Below are 27,777 nucleotides of genomic sequence, written 5' to 3' on the forward strand. Positions count from 1 at the left end.
TAATGAGGAGTTGAACAGGTACAGCCAACAATGCGGCCAGTGGCTTGCCGTCAAGTACCTGGAGCTAAGCTTGCTGGCTGGTGGAGACTCCTGTGAGGTGAAGCGCTAAAGTTAAAAATGCAAATCACAACAAGCCGGAGGAACTTTAACCGCGAGAAAGTGAACAAAAACAGTAAAGTCATAATGTGTGTAAAGCTTCAACAGTCAGTAAACACCTTTCATCCTTCCATTTTCTTTCACTCGGCCAATTAATTTTTTAAATTCTCAAAAACAAATCACTTCTTTAAGTCACAAAGCTGCCACATGTGCAGGACTCACACCTCCTACTTTAACATCATTGCTGCTACAACACAGAGAAATATACCGGATATAAAAAGTTTTTATGAGGATCACTTAAGCTCCAACAAAACTTCATTTAATTTTTTTATTTTGTTTAGGTCCCAAAAAAACCATCATAATAACATTATATCAATAATATTAATACAGAAGTTGAAAAAAATGGAGGAAAAAAATAAAACAGCTTTTCTGTCCACAGCCTCGTTCTCGGTGGGGAGGGGAGGGGGATTTGATCCTCCGAGGGGGAAAAATCTGTAAAGTCCTTTTTTTTTTCCAGGGGTGGGGGTAATTAAAACAAACAAAACCAAAAAATGTGAAGTGGGCGTGGCTTCAAGCTTGAGGCGCGAAGTCTGTCTTACTCCTGTGCACCAATCAGGAATGTCGAGGTGAGGCAGGGGGTGGTTTTCGAGGTAAAGAGCCGACGTTCAGTCTCACTGCTGCGACATCTGCCGGGGGAGGAACGGAGAGGTGGGGTCAGAGAGATGTCATCTGTGTGCGTGCGTGCGTGCGTGCGTGCGTTAGTTACCTGCTGCGTCTGCGGCTGTGGTTCAGGTGCTCGGCTTGCCAAGCGGCTCAGGATGTTCCTCTCAGACATCTGGAGTCGGACTGCAACCGGCGGTATCCGGGCGATGGTTGCAGGCAGGCGGGTGACGTCCGCCTTCATGTCACTCAGGAGCTCCTCCAACTGCTTCAGCACTGAGGGAGGACAGACACATACATTAGAGTTATTTTTGAGGTTCTTCACAACTTATTTTAATGTTCTCAAAGTGTTTTTATCTTAAAAATCAGACAAAGTTGACATTTTTAGCAGCGCGACTCTGAAAACAAACAGCTAAGCCTGCTCGCCGACGTTACCTTTGTGCAGGACGGCGTTGGCCGGTTTGTTCCCGGACATGGACTCCTTGCTGAGGTGCTGGTGAGACTCGGCCAGACACTCCACCTCGCTGAAGCGGGTGTTGAGGGCCATGGAGGGGTGGGAGGGGTCCTCCGACATGTTGAGGTAGGCGGCGCGTCGCAGCTGCTCCTCGATCACCAGCGCCTGTTCCAACAGCTGCAGCGGAGGCGAACAAAGAGTCATTTTATTTTAAATGTTCTGCTCAGTTCAAAGATCCATCTCCTCTGTAACATCGAATTTCAGATGAGTGGAAGAAAACGATCAGAAACACAAACAGTGTTGATGTCGTCCTTTACCTGAAACAAGTCTTTATCAGAAAAAAACATCTTTAAAGTCAAAGCTATCGTACCTTGAATCTTCTGGCGAGGAACTTGTTCTTGATTTCCAGGAAGTTTCCTCTGTTCATCTCTCCTTTAAAAGGCTCGTTGAGGATGGCGAACTTGACGTCGTTCTGGATGTCCTGCCAGCGGGCGTAACCGTGTCTGAAGGAGGTAGAGGTCAAAGGAAACAACAGACTCTGATCTCACATTAAGTGCTATTGTTTTAGTCTCCAGGGAAGCCAAACAGACAGACAGGTGTGCAAAGGATACTGTATGATGCCGGCCAGCAGCCAGTAGTCGTGGCGGCGATGCCAGATCTCGTTGGTTTTCTTGGTTACCGTGGCAGCGCGCTCCTCGTTCTGCCACAGTGAGTGGAGCTCTGAGAGAAACACGTGAGTCAGCGTTGAATTGAAAACATTCGAATGAGTTTTGCTCGAGTCTGAGCCAGCGTGTACCTGTGAATCCTCCGTCTGCGATGTTGAACATGAACCGAGTCTTGGCTTTCTTCTTCTCCTCGCTGGCCCCGCTCGCCGTGGCAGCGGCGGTCGACGCCGTTCCCTCCTTGCTGCCGTCTCCGTTCTGCAGTTTGGCCGCCGATTCCACTGGTTTCTGAGTCTCCTTCTCCTCCTTCACATCTGCGGGAGGATGAAAAAGGAATCACAATTAACGACAGCAGAGCGTCAGAGAGCGCCGAGAAACCCTGCAGGAAACGTCATCGGCACCTTTCTTTTCATCTGCGGGAGGCGTGGTGTCCATCTTTTCTGTCTTCTCTTCCTTCTTTTCTTCTGCTGAAATCAAGATTTTTAAAAAAAGGAAGAACTTAGTAACCAAATAACAAGGTGCATCTCTATCACTTACTCTCTAAAGTTTTATTTAAAAATATATTAAAACAGGAAGAATCCTGAGTGACTAGTTTTACCTTTGACCTCTGCATCCTCAGGTTTGACCTCTGACCCCTCTGTCTTTGCCTCTGAGGGGGGCTTCGTTTCCTCCGCTCCCTCGGGACTCTTCTTCTCACCCTCTCCTTCCTCCATCTTCTCGCCTTCTTTCTCTTTCACGCCCTCCGTTTCGCCATTGCTCGGTTTGTCTGTCTCCATTGGCTCCCCGTTCTTCTTCTCCTGCTCGGCTGACGGACTCTTCTCGTCATCGTCTGGGATGGCGATCACCTGCCGGAGACGTGGAAGATTAAAAATCTTTCCTCCTTCCGACTCCATAAACCCGATTTCATTCACAGCACTCAGTCTTTACCTCGTTGCTGGTTTTTCCGGCCTCTTTACCGTTCTTCTCTGCCTCGCCCTCTTTCTTCACGTCCTTCTCACAGTCCTTCGAGGAGTCGTCGACTACAAACACAAAGTATCTCGTGATATTGTTCTATTTTTATACACTTTATTTTTCATCACAAACACATCGAGTATCCTGTATGACGTGTATTTGTTGGTTTAGCTCTAGTGTGAGTGTTACCTGGCACAGGCGTGTTGGGCTGCGTGTCGGCGGGGGTGCCGGTGGACGGCGTTTTTGCAGGAGAATCGGGCTGAGCCGCGGCCCTCTTGTTCTCCTCCAGCTCGGCCATCCAGGGCATCGACCACTGGCCGTTTACGTGCTCGAACTCCTGAACCTGAAAAACAGGCGAGCGCGTCAGCAAGACGTCTCTGCATGTTGCTCAAACGAAATAGAAACAAAATAAAATAAAAATCTCATCCTTTTCATCCTTGTTTTTGTAAATAACTTTTGTATATTTTAACCAAAGCTTTCACCACCAGGGGGCAGCATTTTACCGCTGGGTGTCATGAAATTGTTCAGTTTTGACTTTTCGCCTACCAGCTTCTAAATGAAGTAGCATTTACTTCAAACACATTAGAAATGCCGCATTTATAAAACAAAACCAGAGTTTTCCCCCTGAGACCAGATTTAACTCATTTAAGCTTCAACTCCACTCGTTCACTAAAGACGGTCTCTGGAGCCCAGCCTGCAGCTAACAAGTACAACAGATCTCCTACAAGCTCTGGAGTTCAAAACAGTGAAGATGTTACAGGCGCAGAGTTTTATTTAACTCTAAAAGGTTGTTAATGATTTTTAAAGAAAATAATTAAGAAAAAACTGAGAAATATTCAGACAAAGTTTCTTTTAAGCGTAATTTGTTTTCCTTTTTCAGTTATTTGTGTGTCCAGGGTCCCTGCAGGTAAAGTCAACTTAGATTTAAAAGCAAAAATTGCAAAACCCTGTTGAATAAAATGTTATACTGCTATACTCCAACAAACACAGTCATCCCAGTTTAGTAAGAAAAAATAGGAAAGCTTGACTGAGTTTACACAGAGAGAATAAAAAGAAGAACATACACTCATCCTCAAATACCTCTCATTACTTGAAGATGGAAAAAAGTTTTGTTTTTGGTCCGATGAGCCAAAGTGTCGGAGGTTAACTGTACTTTTATGTGACCGGTAACAGTTTTTACACATAGAAAGAGCCTGAAAGCACAAGTGGAACTATGAAGACAGCAGAGAATCAAATTCCTGCTGCAGACTGCTGGTTCATTTCTAGCTTCAAATGCATTTCCAACAAAACAAACAAACCAAGTTCTTCAAAACAAGCGTATGAACCAACCCTAAGGCGATCTACAGCTGTTAGCCTCTTATTACAAAATGAAAGAAAGAGTGCCTTCATTACCTTTTTGCGAATAAGTGACATGACTCCGATGCGGGTGAGGACGTGCTGCCGAGACAGCCCTTCTCTGGGGACGCCGTCCGCAAAGGTCTCGGCCCCGTCGGCCCCGGGCTCACAGAGGTGACGCATAAACAAAGACACGTAGGCCCTGAGGGGGTTTAAAAGATGAAGCAATAAAAAGCTTTATTACATCAGTTTAAAATGTGGCAGAAGACCACCTTGATGAGCACTTCACTGTCTTCAGTGGAAGCCACGTGTTTGTATTTAAGCTGCGATCCTCACTTGAATTCTTTCTCAGATTTCCCTCGCAGGTCTCGGACCAGCCACTGGGTGGTGAAGGCGTCTTGTGGGGGCATCCCATAACGCATCACTGCGTTCAGGAAGGCCTTCCTCTGCCGAGAGTTGAAGCCCAAAACCTGGGAAAGGTCAGAGGGGTAAACATCAGAGTTTACATACAGAGAACAAACAGTCATAAGATCCACGATATTTGAGTTTTGAGATATACCACCATTATACCTTAAAGACTATTCAAAGAACAAGGTCACCACTGATACACTTATAATCTGAGATGTTTGAAGCTTTAAGTCTGAGACGCTCACCTCGATGTTGCCCCCCACCCTGGCCAGCAGGGGAGGCAGCGGTTTGTCTTTGTCGTTCCTCAGGCCCTTCCTGCTCGGCCTGCGAGAGTTGGCTGCAGAGAGGAAACAACGCTGGTGATTTTACAGATGATAAGAAACACTCTGCAGGGAGGCAGACCGTGCTGCAACACTCAAAATTAATGTTTCCCTTTTCAGTCTACAGAATGACATTCAGAGTTTATTGAGTTAAAAGCTTATAATACATTCAGTTTCTCTTGTCTGTCGTTTAAACCTTTAGTTATTCTGTTCTGCAGGTTTAACATGAGTCACTTTTCCAAAAAATATTTTTTAAAAACAGAACAATTTTGTGAGTAAGTGAAGCTGGAGATCCTGTTTTTATGTACTTGTGAAGTAACCAGCACTAATTAGACTGCTTTAAATGTACAGAGCAAATATTAAACATTTCATCCTGGACCTCAGGAAACAAGTTAACCAAGTTTTTACCTTCTGATCTCTCGTCAAAGTCCTCATCGCCCTCCTCAGATGCCACCGAGTAATCTGATTGGCCATCTGACTGGTCATCCTGCCAATCAGCTTTGAGACAAAAGTAAAAAGGAAGATTTAAATTTCATCATTTCTCTATCTGCACGTACGCACACCACAGCTTGTTTCATGTAATCTACAGTTTTTCTTATAAATCAGGCTGAGATTCTTTGAGCACTGCTCCCCTTCACCAGAAGCCCCATTCAAAGGGGGAGGAGCAGGAGAAATGAGGGAGGTGGGAAGGAGAAAGAAGCAGTAGAGCAAAACACTGGAGAGAGGCAGTGATCAGTCTCCTAGTAGATGTTATAAGTTTGAAAATCCTACAAGTTTTTCAGAAAAGTTATTTTTTTAACCAAAGGTCAAAGGTGAAGTCAAAGGGGGGGGACTCATCATAGAAATAGGTAATGGGGAGGCGTGTTAGAAGAAGAAGAAAAAGGGGAAATGGAGAGGAAGAAAGGGGAAGTGGAAAAAGAAGGTGAAAAGTGAGGAGGAGGAGAAAAGGGGGAAGGGCATGTGAGGAGGCAGCACAGGAGGATGGATGTTTTTTTTTTTTTTCAGTGAGCCATGAAGAGAAGCGAAAACCCTTCTTCCTTATGTAAAGCGACCAACGACATCATTAGAGACACTTGAAGAGAGAAGTGACCTTAAACTCAAGCTTCCCCCTCAGCAGAGGAGAAACTCCTCACTGAAAACTCTGAACTCTAATACACCCGTGCGTTTTCCTCAAATGTTTTGAGCACAAAATACTAAATCTGTTCTTAGACCATTTTATTTTATACATATAAAGCACTGTTTTCCCCTCTAAAAAGTAAGAGTAGAAGAAGACGCCCTCTCACCTCTGTCTTCTTGAGAGCCGTCGTTGTAGTTGACCTGCTTGCGGATACGTTTGCCTTTGCCCAGGTTTCGGGCCAGATCCTCCTGCTGCTGCTCGTAATGGTGACGCAGCAGCTTCTCCCAGTAGTCTGGATCCACGCTCTCCTCCTGCTTAATGATCTCCCGCTGGACCTCCTCCTCCTGAGCAACGAGAAGGACGAAGGTGGTTAAAAGGACAAAAGGGGAGCTGGGTGTATGAAGGTCACTCCTGATGGGCTCAGGCGCTCACCTCCTCCTCCTCATCTTTCACCACATACTGAGCCACTTTGAAGGAGCTCAGGTATTCATTCATGCTCTGCAGCTCCGTGTCGTCAGTGGCGTCCTGGTTCCTGTCCAGTAGTCGCTCTATGGCTTTGTCATCGTAGTGAATGATGCTGCTGTCCTCCTCTTTGTTCTCACCTGCAGACGCACAGACTTCAGTTCACATAATTTTCCCCTCCCTCTCTCTTTCTGTTGTCTTCTTCCAAGCTTCCCTCCACCCTCACCTTCTCCCTCATCCTTGAACAGCTCTTCTGTTCCAAACTTGAGGATGTCATCCAGCTCCTGCTTGGACATGGAGCCCGTCTTGGATCCGAGGCCAGGCCGGACCACCAGGTGAGTCAGCATCATCTTCTTCTTGGCAACCTGGAGAGAGCGGAGCAGGTAAGGAGAGAGGGAAATTTTATAAGAGCAACCAGCCAAGATTTCAACTCTGTGGGACTCTGCTTTTATTTACCTGAGTAATCCTCTCCTCCACTGAGGCCTTGGTGACGAATCGGTAGATCATCACCTTCTTGTTTTGACCGATACGATGAGCTCTGCTGAAGGCCTGAAAGCAAAAATACACGTGTGAATAAGCGGTTTGGGTGAATGTGTGAGTGATGACTAATGTCTCTCCGACTGTACCTGGATGTCATTGTGCGGATTCCAGTCCGAGTCGTAGATGATGACGGTGTCGGCAGTAGCCAGATTGATTCCCAACCCTCCGGCTCTCGTCGACAGCAGGAAGGCAAATTGCTGAGCACCAGGAGCTGAAGGATGAAGTAGGAAAGAGAATAAAGTTGCTTCAAGAATCAGATTTAGTGAATCAACTGGAACAATCCTAAAGCCGGTGATGTTTACATTCTGCCCCCTATAAAAGGACCCAATTCGACCCCCTGGACAGCGTTCCAAAGAAAAACTGCAAAGCTTTCATTCGTTATTCCAGTTTTTCCAATAGGAAAGCAGTTTTTTCCAGGTGTGATGAATCCAGCGTTGATACACAGGAGTGGAAAAGATATGAAAGGTGAAGGAAGAGAAGAGAGCAGGTGAGATAAGGATCAACTCACCATTGAATCTGTCAATGGCCTCCTGTCTCATCCCTCCTGTGATTCCTCCGTCAATCCTCTCGTACTTGTAGCCTTCGTTCTCCAGGAAGTCTTCTAGCAAGTCCAACATTTTAGTCATCTACAGAAAAAAAAAAGAGAAAGGTTAGTTTAAGATAAAAAGACTTTCAAGTTGATTTCGCTTTAGTATCAGATTGTTTGAGACGTCCGGCGTTGTACCTGAGAGAAAACTAGCACTCTGTGTCCTCCCTCCTTGAGCTTCCTCATCATCTTTTGCAGTAACATCAGTTTCCCTGAAGACTTGATGAGAGCATTTCCATCATACATCCCGTTGGGCATCTTTGGAGCTTCCTGTTGGGACCAATCAAATGTTAAGGTTTCATAAATTGCATAAAAGGTTTTTCCAAAGGTAGAACAGTAGGAGCCGTCCACAGCCTCCTTCTTAAATAAATGGTCTCTCCCTGGTGTTTGGGTCGTACCATAGCAGCCCCGGGGAAGAGGTAGGGGTGGTTGCAGCATTTCTTGAGGTCCATGACGACGTTGAGCAGTGAAACCTGGTTTCCTCCTCCTTTGGTGTTCAAAGCCTCAAAGTTTTTCGTCAGGATAAATTTGTAATATTTCCTGCAAACAGACCACAAACATTCAGCCTCCTCTGACCTCTCTTCTACAGCTGCTGCTGTACCAACCACCCGACTCACTTCTGCAGCTGGCTGAGCTCCACTCTGACGATGAGCTCGGTCTTGGAGGGCATGTGCTTGAAGACGTCAGCCTTCAGCCTCCTGAGCATGTGCGGACCCAGCATGTCGTGTAGCTTCTTGATCTGGTCCTCCTTGGCAATGTCGGCAAACTCCTCCAAGAAGATCTCCAAATTACTGCAGAAAAAGAAATGACAGAGAAACCAGATCACACGTGAGGTATTCCTTTACTTATCTGACAGTAAAGCGATACATTTTTACAACAGAGCTCAGGCTCACCTGAACCTCTCGGGCGTGAGGAAGTTGAGCAGGTGGAAAAGCTCCTCGAGGTTGTTCTGCAGAGGAGTTCCAGTCAACAGCAGTTTGTGCTGCAGGGAGTAGTTGTTCAACACCCGGAAAAACTACAGCGGGGGGAAACAAAAATGTTTATAACAGGATCAGGCTGAGTGAGAATTCACAGGCAGCTGCACATGTTTTCAATTCAGACGCACTCACAGATTTATTACAGCTGTTTCAAGTAACCATGCCGACAAGCAGACCGATGATTCAGATAAACTTCTGATTCAACCACAGAACAGCTTTTCTTTGTTTTGTTATTACAGTCTGGGATTTTTATTGCCCGCGTTGTTGCTGAAAAATGATTCGCTTGTGTGAAAGCGCCCATCCCCTGTGTGTTGTACCTTTGATTGGTTGTTTTTTAGCCTGTGGGCCTCGTCCACCACCAGACAGGCCCAATCTATGGAGCCCAGGACGGCCATGTCGATGGTGATCAACTCGTAGGACGTCAGCAGAACGTGGAACTTGATGGATACATCTTTCTGTTGGAGGAAATCGCCAAAACTCAAACTCAAGTTTGAACACACTTTTTTTCTGAGGTTTCTTTTTTTTTTTTTTTCCCCTATTTGTTTTACGGATTTCCACTCACGCCGCCATCTCCTTACCTTCATCCTGGAGGCCTTCTTGCCTCCTCGGACAGCGTTATCCTCGAAGGAGAACTCGTTCTCCCGGATGACGGCTCTGCTGTCCTTGTCTCCGATGTATGTCACTACGTACATGTCAGGCGCCCACATCTCAAACTCTCTCTCCCAGTTGATGATGGTGGAGAGGGGCGCGCTGACCAGGAACGGCCCTTTGGAGTGACCCTGGATGAGGAGACGAGAAGTGAGTGTAAAGCATCATACAGATGAAAGGTCACCAGCGCTTCACTTAATGACCAACGACCTTTGCCCCAGACCCACTGGTCTTAACTCCACCTGGTAAATAAAAGTGTTCAACAAACTCTTGGGATTCCCAAATTTAACTAATCTGTAAAATATTCTGTGCATTACAGCATATTTAAGCTGCTTTTCCCACAAATCAATAAAGAAACTAAAAATATTGTCAATAAAATCCTAGTAAGTTCAGTTGGAGGAAGTTTGCAGGAAGTGCATTCTGGCCTCCCACCTTCAGGTGGCAGCAGCCGCACATATGATGAGTGGTGGTTTACAGTTTCTGATCCAGCTTAATGTCGTCAGATTTCACCTGGTTTATACAAAATGGCTGGATGGCTGCTAGCCAATAGGATGACAGCCACCTACAGACATAACGTAGCCACAGAGAGCACCGCTGAGTTGTAGCACTGAACGAAAAATTCATTTCATTAATTCATCTCAAACTAAATTCAACAAAAAAAGAAATAAAAATCACATGAGTAAAACTGTTTAAGTCTAGTTCGAGTAGAAGATCAAATTTCCAACAAAAAGGCGGAGAAGAGCTAGACCCAAAGCTTTCTAACCACAGAAGAAGATATACAGTTACAGCTTCAGCATGTGCGGCGCCACAGGGGTATAACAGAATCCAGCTTCTCACAGCCACTCACCTCTTTATACAGCGAGTAAAGGAAGACGGCGGTCTGCACCGTCTTGCCCAGACCCATCTCATCGGCCAGGATGGTGTCGGTGCCCTGAGCCCACGAGAACCGCAGCCAGTTGAGACCCTCCAGCTGGTAGGGGTGCAGCGTCCCCCCCGTGCTGTCCAGATATTCTGGCTGACGCTCAAATTTGATGGTGGGCTGGAAACGGAAGAATTACAATTTATAAACAAGGGCAGACGCAATCAAGGCGCCCTATAATCAGGAATATCAGGAATTTTTTTTTTTTTTTTTTTTTATTTAAAGAAAATATACATTTATAACTACAGGAAGTCTGACATCAAGACCACCCAGAAACTCTACGTGGGCACAGCAGGGACCCACAGTAGTGTAGGAGCTGAGGGACAACGAACAGACCCGCAGCCCAGAACTGAAACCAGCTGGCACCATTGGGGTGCCAGGACACAGCCGCAGTGGCACAGGACAGCCCAGCTCCAAAGAGCTGATGCCCGACCCCCACGCTCCCACAACAGAGGAAAAGAAGCCCACTTCACCAAAGACAGCCAGGCCTCAGGAATATCAGGAAGAGTTTGAGGGCACATAACCTCATTTAAACATTTTCTTCCCTCTGGTTCTTGTAGGGATTTATTCATCTGCATTTTGGAATGCGGCTCATCCAGTTCTGGAGGTACTGGCTTTCTCATGAATCATATGGAACTAAATGGCAATTGACCTCAAAGTTGCTAAAAACCAACCACGAAGATGTCAGTTGATGGATGTCAATGGTAGAAAGAAAACACTTCCTAGTTGAGTGCCATTTAGTTTTACTGTATTAAAAGAAAAAAAAAACAGTCCCTTTTAGAGGCAAACTGAGCAGTTTTGGAGGATGTTCATGCATCAGGGTTATTTTTATGCTTTTAGATAATTGTTGTTGAATTTGAATTCCCAAATGTTCCAGTAAATGGTAACCAGAACTTAGAAAGACCAACTAAATTCTTTCACCTTTAAAAAAAACGATCAGCATTGCTGGTTTACCAGGTGTAACTGTGAAGTTTAACATCCAGGCATCCATGAAAACAGCATTTATTACATTTAACGGAGTTAGAAGTTAGCAGGAAGTTAGCAGGAAGTTAGCTCGCTTGTTTTGTTAGTTACCTAAACATGATATAGCATGTTCTGACTGAGAGATTTCTGAAAAAAGTAAAAGGTACTGCTCTGCTATCACTTCCAACATAAATGAAGACAGAAAACTAAACAGCAGTGACGTTTGTAAGGTTACTGAAGTTGGGCTAGCTGGTATATAATGATGTGCTACGTGATCGCTAGCGACACAGCTATGTTAGCATAACATAAACAGTGAAGCTGGAGGATGAACGCTAACTTTTTTCCACTCGATAAAAGTTAACGTGAAGGTTCCTGATGGTTAGAGACAAATACAATCGCATGGCAGGATGCTGTAAACGGACCAAACTTCAGTCAGGAGAACAACTGAGATAATCCATCCACAATACGAGGTTAGTCATTAATATACTGCAACAACATGGGAATAGAGCAGCTGTGATAGAATACAGCATCAATGAATCAATGGTACAGAAGTGGAGGAAGCAAGAAGAATGAGTTTAATAAAGTTTAATAAAGATTTATCTGACTGCTTTGTTTCACTTAATGCGTCTTATAATCCCGTGCAGCTTATGGTCCGAAAAATATGTATTGGACTTTTTTTATTTTTTTATTTATTTTTTTTATTTGGCACACTGCAGTTTATTGTTGCAAAGCACCTCGTTTTAACTTCAGTGGATATTATACATGGTTATGCTCAGGATATGTCAGCCCATTTCTACTTTTAATAGAGCTTTAATGCACATAAAAACAGCTGCTTGTTTAAGTGAAAATAAATGGATGGGGGGGGGGGGGTTGCGCTAGTAAAGTTGTGGAGTTGTATTTTGTCTCGCATCAATTATATAGTCAGTTATATCGTTATCGCAAATTTTCAAATCTATATCGTGATAAATATTTTTGGCCATATCGCCCTGCTCTAGTTGTGACCAGTGCAGCGAGCATAAAGTCACCTAAAACCCACTGACTCTTGGTAATGTCTGAGTTTTAGGACTCATTCCCTCACAAAGACTCATTAATTCCAACTTACATCGATCACCGGGTTCTCAGGAGGCCTTTCAGGCCGCTTCACTCTTCCTTTCACCTTTATCTTCTTCCCAGGTCTTCCCTCCTCTCCCATCATCAGCTCTCTGGAACAAACACGCACTATGAGTAAAAAGCGGCAAGTTTCAGGTTGTTAACACAGCTGTGCAGAACTTAACTCACCTGTGGTTCCAGTACTGCTGTTTGTACGGGTCATACTCTGGTATGTCCATGTCCTCGGCCTCCCAGGTCGCCTGGTCGTACGGCAGCTCTCTCCACTTGATCAGGTAGTGGACGTTATTTTTTCTGTCCACACTGGGGGGGGGAAAGAAGAGCCGGCACAGAAGATTCAATCAAAGTTACTTGTTGTCTTTAGTACATTGTTCACTCCAGAACAGTGAGAATGACAAAAATTAAGATTGAATAGAATACGTTTAGAGATAGTGTGATTACTTCATTAGTGTTTACACAATCTCTACTTTTAAGATTAGGCTTAAAACTTTCCTTTTTGCTAAAGCATATAGTTGGGCTGGACCAGGTGACCCTGAATCCTCCCTTAGTTATGCTCCAATAGACGTAGGCTGCCGGGGGATTCCCATGATGCATTGAGTTTTTCCTTTCCAGTCACCTTTCTCACTCACTGTGTGTTAACAGACCTCTCTGCATTGAATCATATCTGTTATTAACCTCTGTCTCTCTTCCACAGCATGTCTTTATCCTGTCTTCCTTCTCTCACCCCAACCGGTCGCCACAGATGGCCCCGCCCCTCCCTGAGCCTGGTTCTGCCGGAGGTTTCTTCCTGTTAAAAGGGAGTTTTTTCTTCCCACTGTCGCCAAAGTGCTTGCTCATAGGGGGTCATATGATTGTTGGGTTTTTCTCTGCATCTATGAAGCGCCTTGAGGCGACTTTTGTTGTGATTTGGCGCTATATAAATAAAATTGAATTGAACTGAATTAAAAATCTAAAAAAGTTTATAATTAAATCAAAATAATTTATTCTGATAGAAAAAAGTGACTCTTTTTGATGGTTTACGAATAGTAAAGAATCAGAGCTGAAGTCTAATCTGTGTAACATTGTGTCTGTAAGAAGCTCAGACTGACCTGTGGTTAAGGATTCGATGAACCATCAGCCACTCCATCTTAATCCCAAAGCGGAGGTATTTCTCCTCCAGATGTTTATACATGGGGTCCTTGCTCTTCCTCTTGACACACTTGTCCTCCTCTCCTTCCCCAAAGTCGATGGGGGGCGGCTCCTCCATGTCGTTCTTCCTCTGGTAGTTCCTGAACATCACTTGGCAGTGCAGCTCCAGCTACACAACATGCACGACAAAAAGTTTAGGATGAGGTTCAGCTATCAGAGAGATTTAAAGCTTTCCTGAAGCTGTACACACCTGGAGCTCCGTGACCCACGAGCAGTGCCAGTAGGACATGTTGCACCATTTGGCGAAGAACTCCCTCTCGGGCCGCCCTGCCAGCGGGGCGGGGTCGGGGGCATCGGCTGGGAGGTCTGGGGGACGGGGAACCGGTGTGGGAGGAGGGGGGTCTCCCCAGCGCCATGTCAAGATTTTCTGGACCTTCCCCTTCATGGGTGGACACTGGAGGGGAGGGGGACAGTAAAGGTTTAAGTCTTTTTGGATGCTTTTAATTAAAACTGGTGAAAAAGAAAAAAAAATCAGTTGATCCACTAAAATTTAAAAACAGTTTCAACTTTAAAAATAAGTTATCGCTACAAAAAACTTCAAACTTCAAAGAACTTTTGAGAGGACAGATGTTTTTTTTAATGCCTATGACAACAACATGATCGGTTTACTAGTGGACAATCCCCTCAATCACTGCTAACCAGCTAATACCACTTCATCCCATCTAGTGTTTTCCTACTGGCAGGTTAGTCAGGTCACTATTGTTGTGGTCCCTGATGTCACTCATTGGCTTTGAGTATCCAACAAACAAACTCCACCTCTGCCGTTTTGGGCCACCGCTGTAGTTCTTGTTCCCTTGTGTTCTGGAAGGCCTCCCCAACCAAAACCTGCACTGGTGGAGAACTTGTGCCACTATGCCAAAACTCAACAAGGGTACTGAGAGGAAACTAGTATATTAACATAATGCACAAGGTATTATATATTATCAAATCCTTCCTCCTTCTCTCTCTTTTATTTTTAAAACCACTGTGACCTAAAGAATCCCATAACTGACCACATGATCAATAAATAATAATAACGCATGTTAGCACAATCACCACGTTTAACCCTGACCGTCCTCTCGCTCACCATGCAGCGGGGGCAGATCCACTCCCCGTTGGGGATCTCGGGGAGCGGCGGGTTGAGGCAGTGGATGTGGTACGACGAGGGGCACGAGTCGCAGCAGAGCAGCTCTCCGCCATCTTTACAAACTCGGCAGAACTCCATGTGGTGGTCGTCCTCCTCCATGTCACCCGCGTCTCCGTTGTCCTCCTCACCATCGGAGCCGTCTTCTCTGGCTTCCCACTGGATGCCCTCCTTTTCCTGCAATCACAGGACAGTTTATGCTTTATGACCTTTAATCACAACAGTTTCCAACTATTTTAACTGGTTTCTAATGGTTTAAAAAAAAAAAGAAACAGTGTTACCAGTGACAAATTAAAGAAAAATGGTAACCGTTCCACACTGAAAATCTGGGTATTTTTTAAGTCGCTTAAATGTTTGAACCCAGACTTTGTGATCGAACAGATGCACTTTTATTTAAACATCAGAAAGCTAGAACCTCCTGATGTTACCACTATAAAATAAAATGTCCATTATTAAGCAACTGAAGCCACTTTATGTGCTTTGTCTGACCTTCAGAAGGGTAATTATTTTTTTTTAAGGTGGAGTAAGTTGTCAAGTGAGTTTCTTACACAGTGCGGGCAGCTCCAGGTGCCCTCCGGTGCTTTCTCCATGTCAGGGTCCAGGCAGACCATGTGGTACGCTCTGGGACAGGTGTCGCACAGGATGATCTCCCCACCCTGCTGGCACACCTCACAGTAGTCCTGGTGGTCCGTCTCATAGCCGTCACCATCTTCTACGTCTGATGAGGAAGGACAAAAAGTATTACACCCACTAACGTCTCACGTTAACAGAGAGTCAGGAAGTGGTACGCGCTGTGATCCGTGATCGGTGTTTATGACACTGAGCTGTGTGTTTATGTTGCTTGTCAGAGAAAAAACTACTCAGTGAGTCACTCTTTCCCCTCAAGCTCAGATTCTCTCAATGACACCAACAGACTGAAACTGACGGGCTTCACTAGGATGAAGTAACTATCTGTTTTAGACAGAGATCCCACCTAAACACAGCCAGAAACAAAAACACTCAGATTTTCAGCCTGCTGACCAAAGTCAACATGAAGTTTGGGTTAGTGGGGAGGAAAGAAAAAAAAAAAAAAAGAGCTAAAAGTGTTTGATCAAAATCTAAAGTGTCACCAAAAACAAAACATTTGCGCAAACTACAGGAGTGTGTTAAACCTCACTCGCCTGAATCTGGCTGAACAAAAGCCAAAGAAAAGTTGCAGTGCCTTCGACGGACAACAGTGAAAATTAAATAAAATAAATATACTGACCATTTGTATTTCAGTACACTTAGGGTAGGGCTGCTCAAATATGGTAGAACCCCAATGATCATTATTTTGATAAATAACTAATCTTGATATAAAATATAGTTAAACAGTTATAAATCAGTAGGGAGAAACGGTCTACAGGAGGTTGATTCGATTGATTCGATTCCTGGCTACTCCAGTCAGCACGCCAAAGTTATCCTTGGACATTCAAATGAAATACATAGTACACATAGTAGGAGACAAAGTCTCCCAGTTTAAGATTGAAGGTTCAAATAAGGATGTTTTTGACAGGAAGGTGTCTCGCTGGTCTCCACCTGGGCATCTGTGGATGGAGATGAGCCGACAAGAGGCCTAGATAACACAGGACCCTCAGCAACCATAGAGCACGGTGGTTTCTGAGGATCTTTAGACATCCAGATGGGGGAAGAAAAAAAAAAAGGAGCCACAGGCAGCCTTTGTAATTTGTCCACAGGTTCTTCTACAGGAGCCTTACGTCCCCTACAGAAACAGGCTCTCCTTCTCATCTGGCAAATGTCCTCAAGATGATCAAAAGTGCTCACAAGTCTGAGTTTCTACAGCCAGAACCACACAGCTCTACAAGAAATCTGTGCATTAGATTTATAAGGAAAAAAAAAAAAAACCCAAAACTGCTTTTTAGTGAAAATGAAAGGTTGTAATAATTATATTCCGACTATCTTACCTTCATAATCACTCGCGGCCAAAAACTGTAATCCAATAATCTCCCAGTGCAAATTTTACTTTCCATCTGCAGCTAAAACCTTAACCAGTTAAAAGCGTTTCCACGCCTACGCAGCAGGGTGTCTGCGAGGACTCCGTCCACTTTCAGTTCATGTGACTCCATCCACTACGTCATCCGACCGGTGACAACAGCTACAGAAGAGGCATCAGCAGGCGACAGGCCTGATGAAGACATCATCCTTCTAAATATACCAAACTCCTCTGACTCAGTCGCAGTGATTAATGTGTGTGTGTGTGTGCACTCCTCCTCATGTCGTCAAGAAGGCCACACGCTTCTAATACTTCACCCTGAACGCAGTCATTACTGCACAGCTAACCAGCAATCTTCAATCGGTACGCCCCATCAGCAACTGTTTAAGCAAGCGCAGGAGCACTGGCTCATCACACCTGAGCTTAGTTTCAGTCTTAAAGACGCACCTTTCTTCTTCTTGGGTTTGCTCTTGGATGGCTTCTTTTTGCTGCGGCTGCTGCGACTGTTTGACCCCTCGGAGACCGCCACGCTGTTGATGCTGCCGTTATCAAAATCACTGTCCACGTCGGGCTCATCCTCCTCGCTCTGTGCACACGGGACACAAGATTTTAAGATACGTTTAGGATACAACAGGGTTCCCTCAGCTTAAGAGAATAAGATTTACGATTACTTCTGCAGCTACGTGGAGTAACGTGTAACACAAAGTTAATTAAAACGAATAAACGCAAAAGCAAAATAAATTCCTCATGTTAGAGGCACAGACAGCTTTGTTCTTGGCTTCAGGGTATCATTAAACAAGCTGATGTAACCTGACTCGTCAGAAATGCTTGAATGAACTTTGACCTGTGCCTCTTACTGCACTACCTTATTGAACAGCTAATTTTCCAACTAATACCCATTCCCCACTTTTTTAATAAACTGGTTAAAACACTATTCTATACTGGGCACAGTGGTGGGTTTAATAACAAAAAACGCAGATGATGATGATGATGATGATATTTTGATACTTACTGATGAGCGTTTCCTCTTGCTGTTGAGGCCCCCCAGTTTGATTTTGAGAGGAGCCACTTTCTTTGTTTTCGTATTATTCTTCTTCTCTTGTGGTTTTGGTGCGGGTTTTGACTTCCTGCGGGCGTTGGGACCTGCCGGGGGGGGAAAAAAAAAAAAAAAAAGAAGAGGAGAAAAACTCAGTTTAGCGTCACACAGATACAGGAGGCTGATATTTTAGCCTTTCATGTGACCTCTCCTGCTCAGGATACCTTTGCCTTCCTTGGTCTTGGCCTTGCGGAGCGGGGGAGCAGGAGCCTGAGGAGGCTCCGCCGGAGGCGGCTGTGCTGCGGCGGGCGGCGTGACCTCTGCTACCATGGTGTCAACAGCGGCGGGCACGTTGGCGGTAGCCAGAGCAGCGTTGGCAGCAGCAGCTCCCCTCAGAGGGTTGTTGGTGCTGAACTCGCGCCACTTTGCGCCCAGAACCATCATCATCTTAGACACTGCGATCTTTGGGTTCTTGGCAGCGATGAGGGGTCTGAGACGGGTGTCAGGAAATAAAATTTTAAGAATGGGTACGAGTTCATTTAGCATCAAACGAATGGTACACATACAGCTGACTGCACGCTGATTACTGATCATGATGAGTTTCTTTAGCAGAGTTTATTTCAGTCAAAGTTCAATGTTTTGATGCTGCTGTGGGTCACATGTTCACTAGGTATCAGCTGCTGTGCAGACAAGTCTGCACGGTTACATCCTGAGCAGTGAGTAACAGAAGCAATGCTGGGAGTTAGAGATGGTTTCTGTTGTTTCTGTGCATTTACGGTGTAAATTAGCAGGAAACTGAATTATCATTATTTATATTTTTGCTGTTCCTTCTTTCCCTGCAACTGGACGAGTCCATGCAGGTGATCCTGGACTGATTAACAGAGGACAGTGGAAGTGGCAACTTTCCGTGAGATAGTAAAATTAACTTTGCCACCTTTTTGTTGCACTCTTCTCCAACATCCCTTTAAAACCCTAAGTCAACAAACAGCTACACCTGCACCGTGTACGAGCTCTCGATACCACACACTTGAACTTTTATGTATCTAGCACTTTATATCACATCCGTCCATGTACCTGACAAACTGGCTGAAGGCTTTGTAGTTGGTCAGAGAGCGGTAGTCTTCCTCGGTGAAGACGTGGTCAATATCCTCCATGCCCCAGTCATCCAGCAGCTGAGATGACGACTTTGGCTCCTGCAGAAACAAAAATACAAAAACAAATTGTTAAAATCAAATAAAAAACAAATGGACACAAATGAAAACATAAGATAATGTATTAATGCCTCTCACATGTTTTGGCCTGTAAAGGCCACAGAGTAAAGGCCTGTTCCCTGTTAGTGTATCACACAAGGAAATGCTTAATGTGCACTTTAATAACACCACACAATAAAAACAAAAAAAACAAAATGGTTGTATCCATCCTGCGAATTGGGTTTGGGTCGCAGACGACACCACCTGTGCTCTTTATTTAATATGACAAATACCTTGAGTGGGAATGGGCCATTACTCTGACAGGTAAAACTATGAAAACGTAATAATTTTGATATGCAAACAACAATGAGTCAGGTCCACTTGGTGCCTTTATTGAAACAAAATTCATTCTTCATTAAAAAAAAAAAGGAGCAAAACATTATTGCTAACATCCTGTGACGCAGGTAAAAGAGCCCACAGTGTCTCAAAACCTGGCATAATGCAAAGACCAGAACTTCCTGTTTTCTCAAAACCACGTTAGCGCTGTAAAGTGTTATCAATATGGATCTGATCAGATAACAGAGCGCACAGATCAAGCACCCGCTGAATAGAGCGACCACAATTCAGTACATGCCACAGAGACAACACAACAGGAGGCGTGTTTATTTCGGAACATCATTATTCCCAAAAAAAGAAGCTTTACGCAATAAACTCCTGCTGAACAAGAACGGCATCAACTGATCACACACAGACCGAGTGACCAACATGTGGGACCATCTGTGACTTATGAATCTGAAGCATAAAACCAACCAGCAGGGTTTCAATTTAATTTTTAGGTGCTGCTGTACCCTTAAGCATCATAAAAAGCCCCCCTCCTACAAAAAAGCACTTTTGTTCCCTTTCTGCACATCAGAAAGAGTCCAGTAGGTGGTTTGTGGCTTTATTTTACCCCACAATATACAAAATTATTATTCCACAGACTTTTACATTATCCATGGAATAACATCCTTTTCACAGCAACTGAAATAACAACTCCACTGACCACATTTGCATGCCCGAGGGGTTTGAGTGGCCCGTGAAGAAGCTCCAAAATGAGCATCGAGCAAGCAACCGAAATGCTGAAACAAAAGTGACACTGACCATTAAACTTAATTACATCAGACTGTTTGTTAATTAAGCTGATAATTCAGTGTGAGCAGTCAATCCATTAGATCACCACCAACCTGATGAGAATCTTTACAATTTACTCATTTATTAGTTGTTCTGCTGGTTTTTTTTCTCACTTTCCTGTCCTTGTTAAACAAACCTCAATCATAACTCGTGTACGCGATTTAAGAGTTTGATGGAAATTTGTCCTTACTTTGATTCTTTGATGACTAAATGATAAATGAAAAATAATCATTAGTTGCAGTGTGATGCTGTGGTTACAGCTGACTCACTGATCACTCCACATCATTACAGCCCTGTTGAACTTATTAAAATATTCTGATTCTGATACTTAGTCTCCTCAGTCTTCTTTTAAATGATGTGTGATTAAATGTATTAAAAGACAAATCCCTTCATTGCAGAAATACGAATAAAAGAATTCAAAACTGCAAAGGTTTCTTTAAGGTTTTCTCCTCCCATTCAAATACCTGCAGATCAACCATTTGTCTTGGAAAGGTTACAAAAATCAGGAGGTGCACAGCAAACCAAAACAACATCAAAGGGAACCACACGGTGGGAGTCATAAGTCCCTTTTGGCCTGTGCCACTGTTCGGAAGGATGACAACAGTAAACACTGTCACTGAAGTTTTGCCCCTGCTGTCCAACTCTTATCCTACCAAGAGCCTGTTTTATCAAAATAAACAAACTATTACTAGAGAGTTTCAGCATCAAACATGATTTTTCCCTGAAAAAAATCCTCTGGGCAAATAGATCAGGCTTTTTCTGGACCACAGAAATGGACATTTTAATAAATTTGTACGCAATTTGTATACTTCAAGGAAAAAAAGTAACTAAAGCCTTGAAATAAGCACAGTGGAGTAAACACTGCCTCCTGTATGCTGCAGCTGGATACTGCAAAGTTTCTAAGAAACTTGAAGCAGTTCATCTGCATTCAAACAGCTTTTATGGTGGGTGAAAACTGAAAACATCAACAGTGGATGGGAGCAAAAAAACAACAAACAACACTTTTCAGATTTAAACTACCCGCACAGGTGGTTTAATGAAAGACGTTCAGTGGTATTTTAATGTGAGAACACCAGGTGGGAGAAGAAGTTACTTGGAGAGGCTTCATTTCAGTGAGTTTGCTGCACGGGATCACTGTACTTCTTTACTGGCCCAGAGCAATGAGGCCATTCATGAGGTGACGTTGATCCCTTTGATTGCTTAAAATACAAACTGTTTAATGGTGCAAACCTAAGAGTTCAGGCGTCTATCACATAAGACGACGAAAAGCAGAACTTTTCACAATTTAGAAGCTGGAATCACAAAATGTTTGGCTCATTTTTTCCAGAAAAGGGACTGGAAATCACTCATCACAGTAGGTAAACCATTTCATCTCTACAGCAAGCAGACTTCAGGCAATTATGGCAAAAATGCTAATCGAGTATTTAATCCAATTATTAGAGTGGTGGGGGACACAGGGCAGCCCCATAGGGAGCTGGGCTTTATGTTCAGCTTCCACCAAGTTATGGGGAGGCCACAAGGCTCGTGCAGCACAGTACTCCCACACCTCAGGAAACCAGTACTGAATATCACCAGATCTTTAATGTTTTTTCCCCTCTTAAGGTTGATAGAAATTCAGTTAATCCAGACAACTGATTTTTCTCCATTTTGTCTTCCCTGCCTGCTGGATGGCTCCTTTCCATCAGCAGAGGTCGAAGTTTAGATCTGCTGAACTTTGAACAAGATGTCCGAAAAGCTCCGAAGCTGCACACTGTGGTCGCTGCAAAGCGCAAACCAATAAAAATAACTCCATCTGCAGGCAGCTGCTAATGATCCCTCCAAAAGTTTAAAGCCTTTTCTTCTGTTGTCTAAAGATGTTCTCTTTCTTTAAAGCCAGAATCATAAGTGAAATTTAACTTCTAAACTGCTGTCTTCTAAAGCCAGTTTCTTTTGAAGTTTAAATGCTAATAAAAAGGTGAACAGTTTGATAAAAACACCTGGTTTTCTGCTCCGTTCGCTTCCCATCTCACAGCCTGAGCTGCAGACCTGATGCAGGGCGGCTCTCCCAATGAATCAAATTGTGTTTATCTAACCACAAAGAAGCAGGGTCAAGTGCGTAGTGCAGCGTTAGGTGGTGTTGCCATAGTAACAGCATATGTCTTCACACACCCCAATCCACCCTCTCTTATGTTGCACTGAGTGTCATTAACTACAAGGACCCCGATTGGCTGGCGGCCTCAGAACTGGCCAGAATCGGCTCTTTGTTTGAGCACGTCTTACATCAAATCTGTTTGTTAAACAGCTGCTGACTCCATTACAGGTACAACTATCAATACCTGCTCTTCGCAGAGGAGAGAAGGGTACTTTAAACCAATAACAAACCTTTTAACTGTACAGAGAAACTATAGCAAGTTTTGTTTTTTACTCTGTTACTCATAACAGCGATGAATAACAGAGCTGTTGTCTGCAGCATCATTTTTTGTAACAAAGTATTTCAAAGTGACCAAAAATTTCAACAAGCACTAAATGTGTTATAAGTGCATGGACCTCCTTTGCTCGCCTTCCTTACCATGCCGTCATCATCATCGTCATCCTCATCCTCCTCTGGTTCTGGTTCTTTCTTCTTGGAGGCGCTCCTCTCCGCTGCGGCGCTGTTCCTCTTCTTGTCCTTGCCGCTGCTGGCTCTCTTCTTCTTCTTGCGCCCGGGAGTGTAGTCGCTGCCCTCGCTCTCTGAGCGCTGGCCAGGGCCGCCATCTTCACCATCATCTACGCCGCCCAAATCCATGGGCTCTGGGGAGCTAATGGGCAGCTCCTGGAACAAGGAGAAAGGCAGTGAGCAAACAGAGACCCAAAATGACCGGAAAACAAATCGTCAACTTTTAGTAGGTTTCTGTTCTAGAGTTACTCAGCATCACATGTTTATCTTTCTAATCCAGAACTGAAACTAGATCTCCAGAGACCCCCATATATACAAACACCCCAGATTAATTGGATAATCCCCTCACCTCTCTGCGCGACCGCCGCTTGCTGCCCTTGCTCTCTCTGCTCTTCTTTGCCTTCTTTTTCTTCCTCACCTTCGGAGTCTCATTCTCAGAGATCTCTCCTTCCTCGTCATCTGCAGATCAGGCCAACAGAGAAATTTCATTGTTAAGGTGTACAAAGGAGCAACTGTGTGTCAGTGTTTGTGCTGAGAGATAACAACAATGAACAGCTGGCCGTGAAGATGACATGCGTATTGGAGGACACTTGCATATCCTGCTGGAAACTCAACACCAGCTGTAGGCTGCTAAATACTTGCATCGACTGTTTAATTCTTGATTCAGCTATTTCACAGGTAAACGGCAGGTGTTACAGATCACAGTGGAGCTATGAAATGACAGAATTTGTAAAGAAGCTTTGTTTCCAGATGTCGAGTCTTATGATCCCAGGGCCTGAAATTCAAATATCTTAAAACTAGAGGGAATTCCCCTTTAACTGCTTCCCACAAGGCAGATTTATATTCTCTGGAACATGTTTGAGTCTGCTACGCTACTCTTAGTTTATGCTCGCTTATGCCACCTTCATGCTGGCAAGTTCCCTTGTTGGTGCCGTTTGGTGTGTTTTTTTGTGCAACTCTTGATTTTTGTAACCAGGTGACAGATGCAGGTGTCTGCGCAGTTTGATCTTTGCGTACAGTTGTGTCAATCGATGCAGAAGCAAAGAGATTTGTAACTGATAGAGGAGGGCTAATACAACAATTTACTTTGGAGAAAAATAACAAAAACAATAAACAAACAATCATTGTGTTTTCCGTTTCAACATTTTCTACAACAACACTGATCAGCTACAGTTTTCAGAGAAGCAACACCTATCGATCAGCAGCAGATTGTCACAACTGAATCTCTGGCACCAGCTCATCTAAACGATGATCTCAAGCTTCAGGGTGCAGAAACATCTGAGGTTTGAGTAGCCAATGAGTAACCTGCAACTTGCTGTAACAGTTCAAATTATTTCTGGGGTGCTAGTGAGATTTAAGGTCATTTTCATCTGGGTCTTGTTTTGTTTACTTATCACCCTGTACACTGAACACTTGACCCTTGGCTCAACACTCGTGTTAACAAAAGGACAAAAGTGTTGAGAAGACTTGATTGTTTCTATTTGTACAATAAAATAGAAAATAACCAAATTTCACCTTTTTGCAGTAATCAAAAACAAAAAATAAAGTCTGGGTTTTCATCTGTCTCACTCAGTGTCAGAAAGCATTTAAGTTATCCACAGTTAGATGTCTGGAATTAAAGACCTGTGATGTTAGCAGTTAAACTAGTAATCTGAGTTACTTTCCAGTTACACAAGTTGCCCTCAGAGGGGGAGTGACTAAATGAGTTTGGCTCTAGAGGTTAAAACCATCATTTACAACTGATTCATCAGGATGATTTAACCACACCCCTGCAGGCCTCACAAACAGCAAAAATCTCGATCCAGTATCTGGCACTGAGCGCTTATTAATGTAATGGACTACAGTAAGAAGCAAATGGCAAGTCGCCATCAAAGATGCACCTGGAAAGGAAGACGATTTAATGAGATGGGACTTTTTGGGTCAATAGAGGTAACTGAGCTTTGTGTAGGTAGGTGGACACACAGCTGTAGCTGATAAGAAAAATTATTCTAATCTGATTCAAGTGTTTAACACAAAGAGCTCCTTATGAGCACAGTGATAGAATTTTCTATTTGATGCAAAGTGTGAGAAAAGCATGTTCTATGGACAAAGACCAGATTTTGCGTCACAGATGATTTTACTCCACAGATATAAAGACCTAATTTTGTGTACTCTGATTTATCCCTGTGGGGTCTGTGCTTGTGAAGACCTAATATGACTCCTGATGGAAAACAAATTTTAAATTAGAAGATTTTCACTTAATAGAAACTCAGAAGTTTGAAAAACTAAAGACTGCATATGACATTCATTCTGAGCTGTGCAAAAAAGGACACTAACAAAGACACAAAAGGAACTTTGACAGATTGAATTTAAGTTCTTGACACAGTTTTTTTATCTATAAATTGCACCAAACTCTACTGCAGTCAATAGAAAATAACTCACCAGCTATTCAGCTACATTATTATACATCCTATATACAATTCCAGTGCAAAATTAATAACTGGCTGTTGATTGTGCATGAGTAATTCAAAGGCATATTTCTGGACTCTGTTTTTGTCCTCCCTTTGTTGATTATCTGTCATTTTTCTTTACAGCTGCAGAGATTTTACTTTTACTCTCATGAATCAAGATGTGTTTATCAGAAAAACATTTTTGAACCACATTATTTGTTTTTGTCATTTTTGAAAGCTTCAACTAATGGTAATTTTCGATTAATTGCACTGGTGATGTTTTCCCCACTTGTCTTTTACTTGTTTGGCACCTTTGCTGACAATCAATTAGAAACCATGGTTGATCGCTATATCTTATAAGCTGTGCAATTTTTAACCGTCTTTTCAGCTGCAGCATCTATTAATAAAAGCTGAATGCTGACATGTTTTTTTACTAAAATGGAAACGATTTTTCCACAGTTTTAGCTTATGCAGTTTTAGACCCAAAAAATAGTTAAAACGTGTTGCGGTACTTCAGAAGCTCGCTTATTTCCAAACCAGTTAGCAGGTACTGACACTAGAAACAACAAAATATGAATTAAAAGACAAAAATATTAGAAAATGTTTGACCTTTGTAAGACATCTGAGCATAAAGGCTAGCCTGAATAATTGGTTTCTGTATGGCTATTAATGAAAAGAAGAATGATTTTACAGTGTGTTGTCTTTTGCACCGTTTGTTTTATTGCTGTTATAAAGCTTTTAAAACACGTGAACAAAAAGTGGACCGTTTTTGATCGATTTTTAGCATTTGCGGCTAACTTGCTGAATGTTTGTTCTCAACGGTTCTATCGCGGACGGTGCGCGTGCTCGTCGGAATTAAGCACACTGTAAACATCGGCCACACCTGCACGTAAAAACTAAAAGGTGATCGGGGATAAATAACGGTTAAATAAAAAGCTGGGTGTTGTTTTTTTCCTTTCCGTATGATTATTATTATTACTTTTCCCCCCTTGCACACTCAAACCGAAGGCGCCGGCCATGAGGAGGGGGACGCCGCTGAACGTCATCCGCCAGCTTTCAAGCTAACTGGCTGCCTCCATCTTGTCATCGACACGTAAAAATACCGGTAGCTGGCTAACGCTAGGCCCCGGGAACATGCCGGTTTGTCGGCGTGACTTCACTCCGATGCAACCACCAGCCATGCCGTCTCAGGTTGTGGTAAAAACTGGACTTCTTTCTAAAACGATACTCAGCCGCGAATGAAGCCGGTTTGCTACTGTTAGCAACCCGGTAGTTAGCCGCATTGTGCAGTTAGCATTATGCTAACAAACATGATTGATGTGAATGTCAAAAACATCTGCTCATGCTAGCGCATAACCCAGCGTGAACATTAGCATTCTCTGCTAACAAATGAGCCTCGCCTTACCGTGCATTAACCGGTCCTCGGGGGCTCCGTATTCATCCCTCTCATCGTCGCTTGCAGACATAGCGGACAACAGAAAACTTTCTTTCTTTAGTTAGCTAGCAGTTTAGCTAACTAAATAAAGTTTCCAGGGTAATCCAGAGTTCTGACCCAGGCTTGAGTCCGTCCAAGTCGAGGAGGTGTTGTAGTGTAGGGGGGGTGGGGGGCAGAGAAGAACAAAAAAAAGAGAGCGGAAGGAAGTGAATATACATAAGACGGCAATCAGGACAATAAACAATCCCCACACGAGGTTTCTTTTTGGACAATAACTCTAACTTTGGACAGCTCGTAAAGATTAGCCCACACTCCATCTCCGCTAACATGCCATCTTGCCATTATCGTTAGTTTCCGTCTCATTAGCATGCGTGCTAGCCGAGCTTGACCGGCGGCCAGGTTCAGATCAAACACAGGACCCCCTCACACGCTCATATCTACCCCATAAAATACCTCACGGTGGGTTCTTTTATAACCACCCGGCATCCCAACCAGCCTGACTCAAGTAAAACCCACAAACAATAAAAACTGATACTCACAACTTGAGTCCCACACCGGCTCCAAAAACAGTAACTCCGGGCTCAGTTTGTTCGCCGGTCAGCACTTAGAGGCTCTTTTTTCTTGTATGTACACCGTTACTTAACGATTTAAATATATTTCCGTGGTTTTTTGTGTGTAGCAGCAGCGTGTGCGCACGACGCCGTCTCCTCTTTCTCTTCCTTGCACACTACACACACCCCGCTCGCGCGCGCGCGCACACATACACAAAGAGATCAGGGGGCAGGCATCCCATAATATGCCCCCCCTCCACCACCACTACCACACATACACACACACTTCACTGACCCCTCCCCCACTCTGCATAGTTACCTTGCAACGTACAGACCATAATAGTCAATCCACCCCCCCCCCTCTTCCCCATTCCTCTATGCATACACGAACACACACCCCCCTCCTTCCACACACACCTACACCCCTCCCTTAGCAACCGGGGTTACCATGGAGACGTCCCCCTCCCACCCCCGTGTGGCATCCCATAATAGTAATGAGCACAGTCACTGACATCCCACAATAAGCATAACTCCAAAAAGAGAAAAAAAAAGGAAAAGGCGTCACATGGCAACTGTGTGTGCCACATGACTTGCTGCTTAACTTGAGCGTGCACGTTTGCATGTATGCGCACGCGCTGTACTGTATATGAGCCAGTGCACAGGTTGTAGGTGCAGCAGGGGGGGAGGCTGGTATAAAGCAGCAAAAAAACAAAAAATAAAAGTAGGGGTGACACCAGGTGAGTCCAGGTGTTACCCCCCTCCCTGCCTCAATAACAGCTGTAGTATTACACTTGTTTAACTTCTTTATATACACAAAGAAGGCCACATTACTTTTTAACACAT

General features: G+C 43.9%; 1 protein-coding gene across 2 annotated transcripts; it reads right to left on the reverse strand.

The window, feature by feature from the left end:
- Positions 1–410: 410 nt before the first annotated feature.
- chd4a (chromodomain helicase DNA binding protein 4a) lies at positions 411–27,174 on the reverse strand. Of its 2 annotated transcripts, none has more exons than XM_040023029.1 (41): positions 26,923–27,174; positions 26,354–26,505; positions 22,869–22,978; positions 22,433–22,675; positions 18,599–18,717; positions 17,749–18,014; positions 17,501–17,631; positions 16,936–17,074; positions 15,065–15,234; positions 14,460–14,693; positions 13,584–13,787; positions 13,294–13,502; positions 12,377–12,508; positions 12,201–12,300; positions 10,064–10,255; positions 9,147–9,347; positions 8,886–9,023; positions 8,485–8,606; positions 8,209–8,382; positions 7,990–8,131; positions 7,730–7,861; positions 7,514–7,631; positions 7,092–7,216; positions 6,922–7,014; positions 6,692–6,830; positions 6,436–6,605; positions 6,170–6,347; positions 5,295–5,384; positions 4,812–4,903; positions 4,495–4,628; positions 4,216–4,360; positions 3,013–3,166; positions 2,800–2,891; positions 2,471–2,717; positions 2,274–2,336; positions 2,007–2,186; positions 1,822–1,930; positions 1,581–1,713; positions 1,192–1,387; positions 863–1,032; positions 411–782 (listed from the first exon to the last, which is right to left on the reverse strand). In XM_040023029.1, the coding sequence occupies exons 2-41, from the start codon at positions 26,412–26,414 to the stop codon at positions 768–770; spliced, it is 5,862 nt and encodes a 1,953-aa protein (XP_039878963.1). In that variant the 5' UTR covers positions 26,415–26,505; positions 26,923–27,174; the 3' UTR covers positions 411–767. The 2 variants fall into 2 exon arrangements, with proteins under 2 accessions (XP_039878963.1, XP_039878962.1); XM_040023028.1 differs by having other exon boundaries at positions 2,274–2,339.
- Positions 27,175–27,777: the final 603 nt, after the last annotated feature.

This window comes from Simochromis diagramma, unplaced genomic scaffold, assembly GCF_900408965.1.
Source record: "Simochromis diagramma unplaced genomic scaffold, fSimDia1.1 OVJJ01000307.1, whole genome shotgun sequence".
NCBI classification, from domain to species: Eukaryota; Metazoa; Chordata; class Actinopteri; order Cichliformes; family Cichlidae; genus Simochromis; species Simochromis diagramma.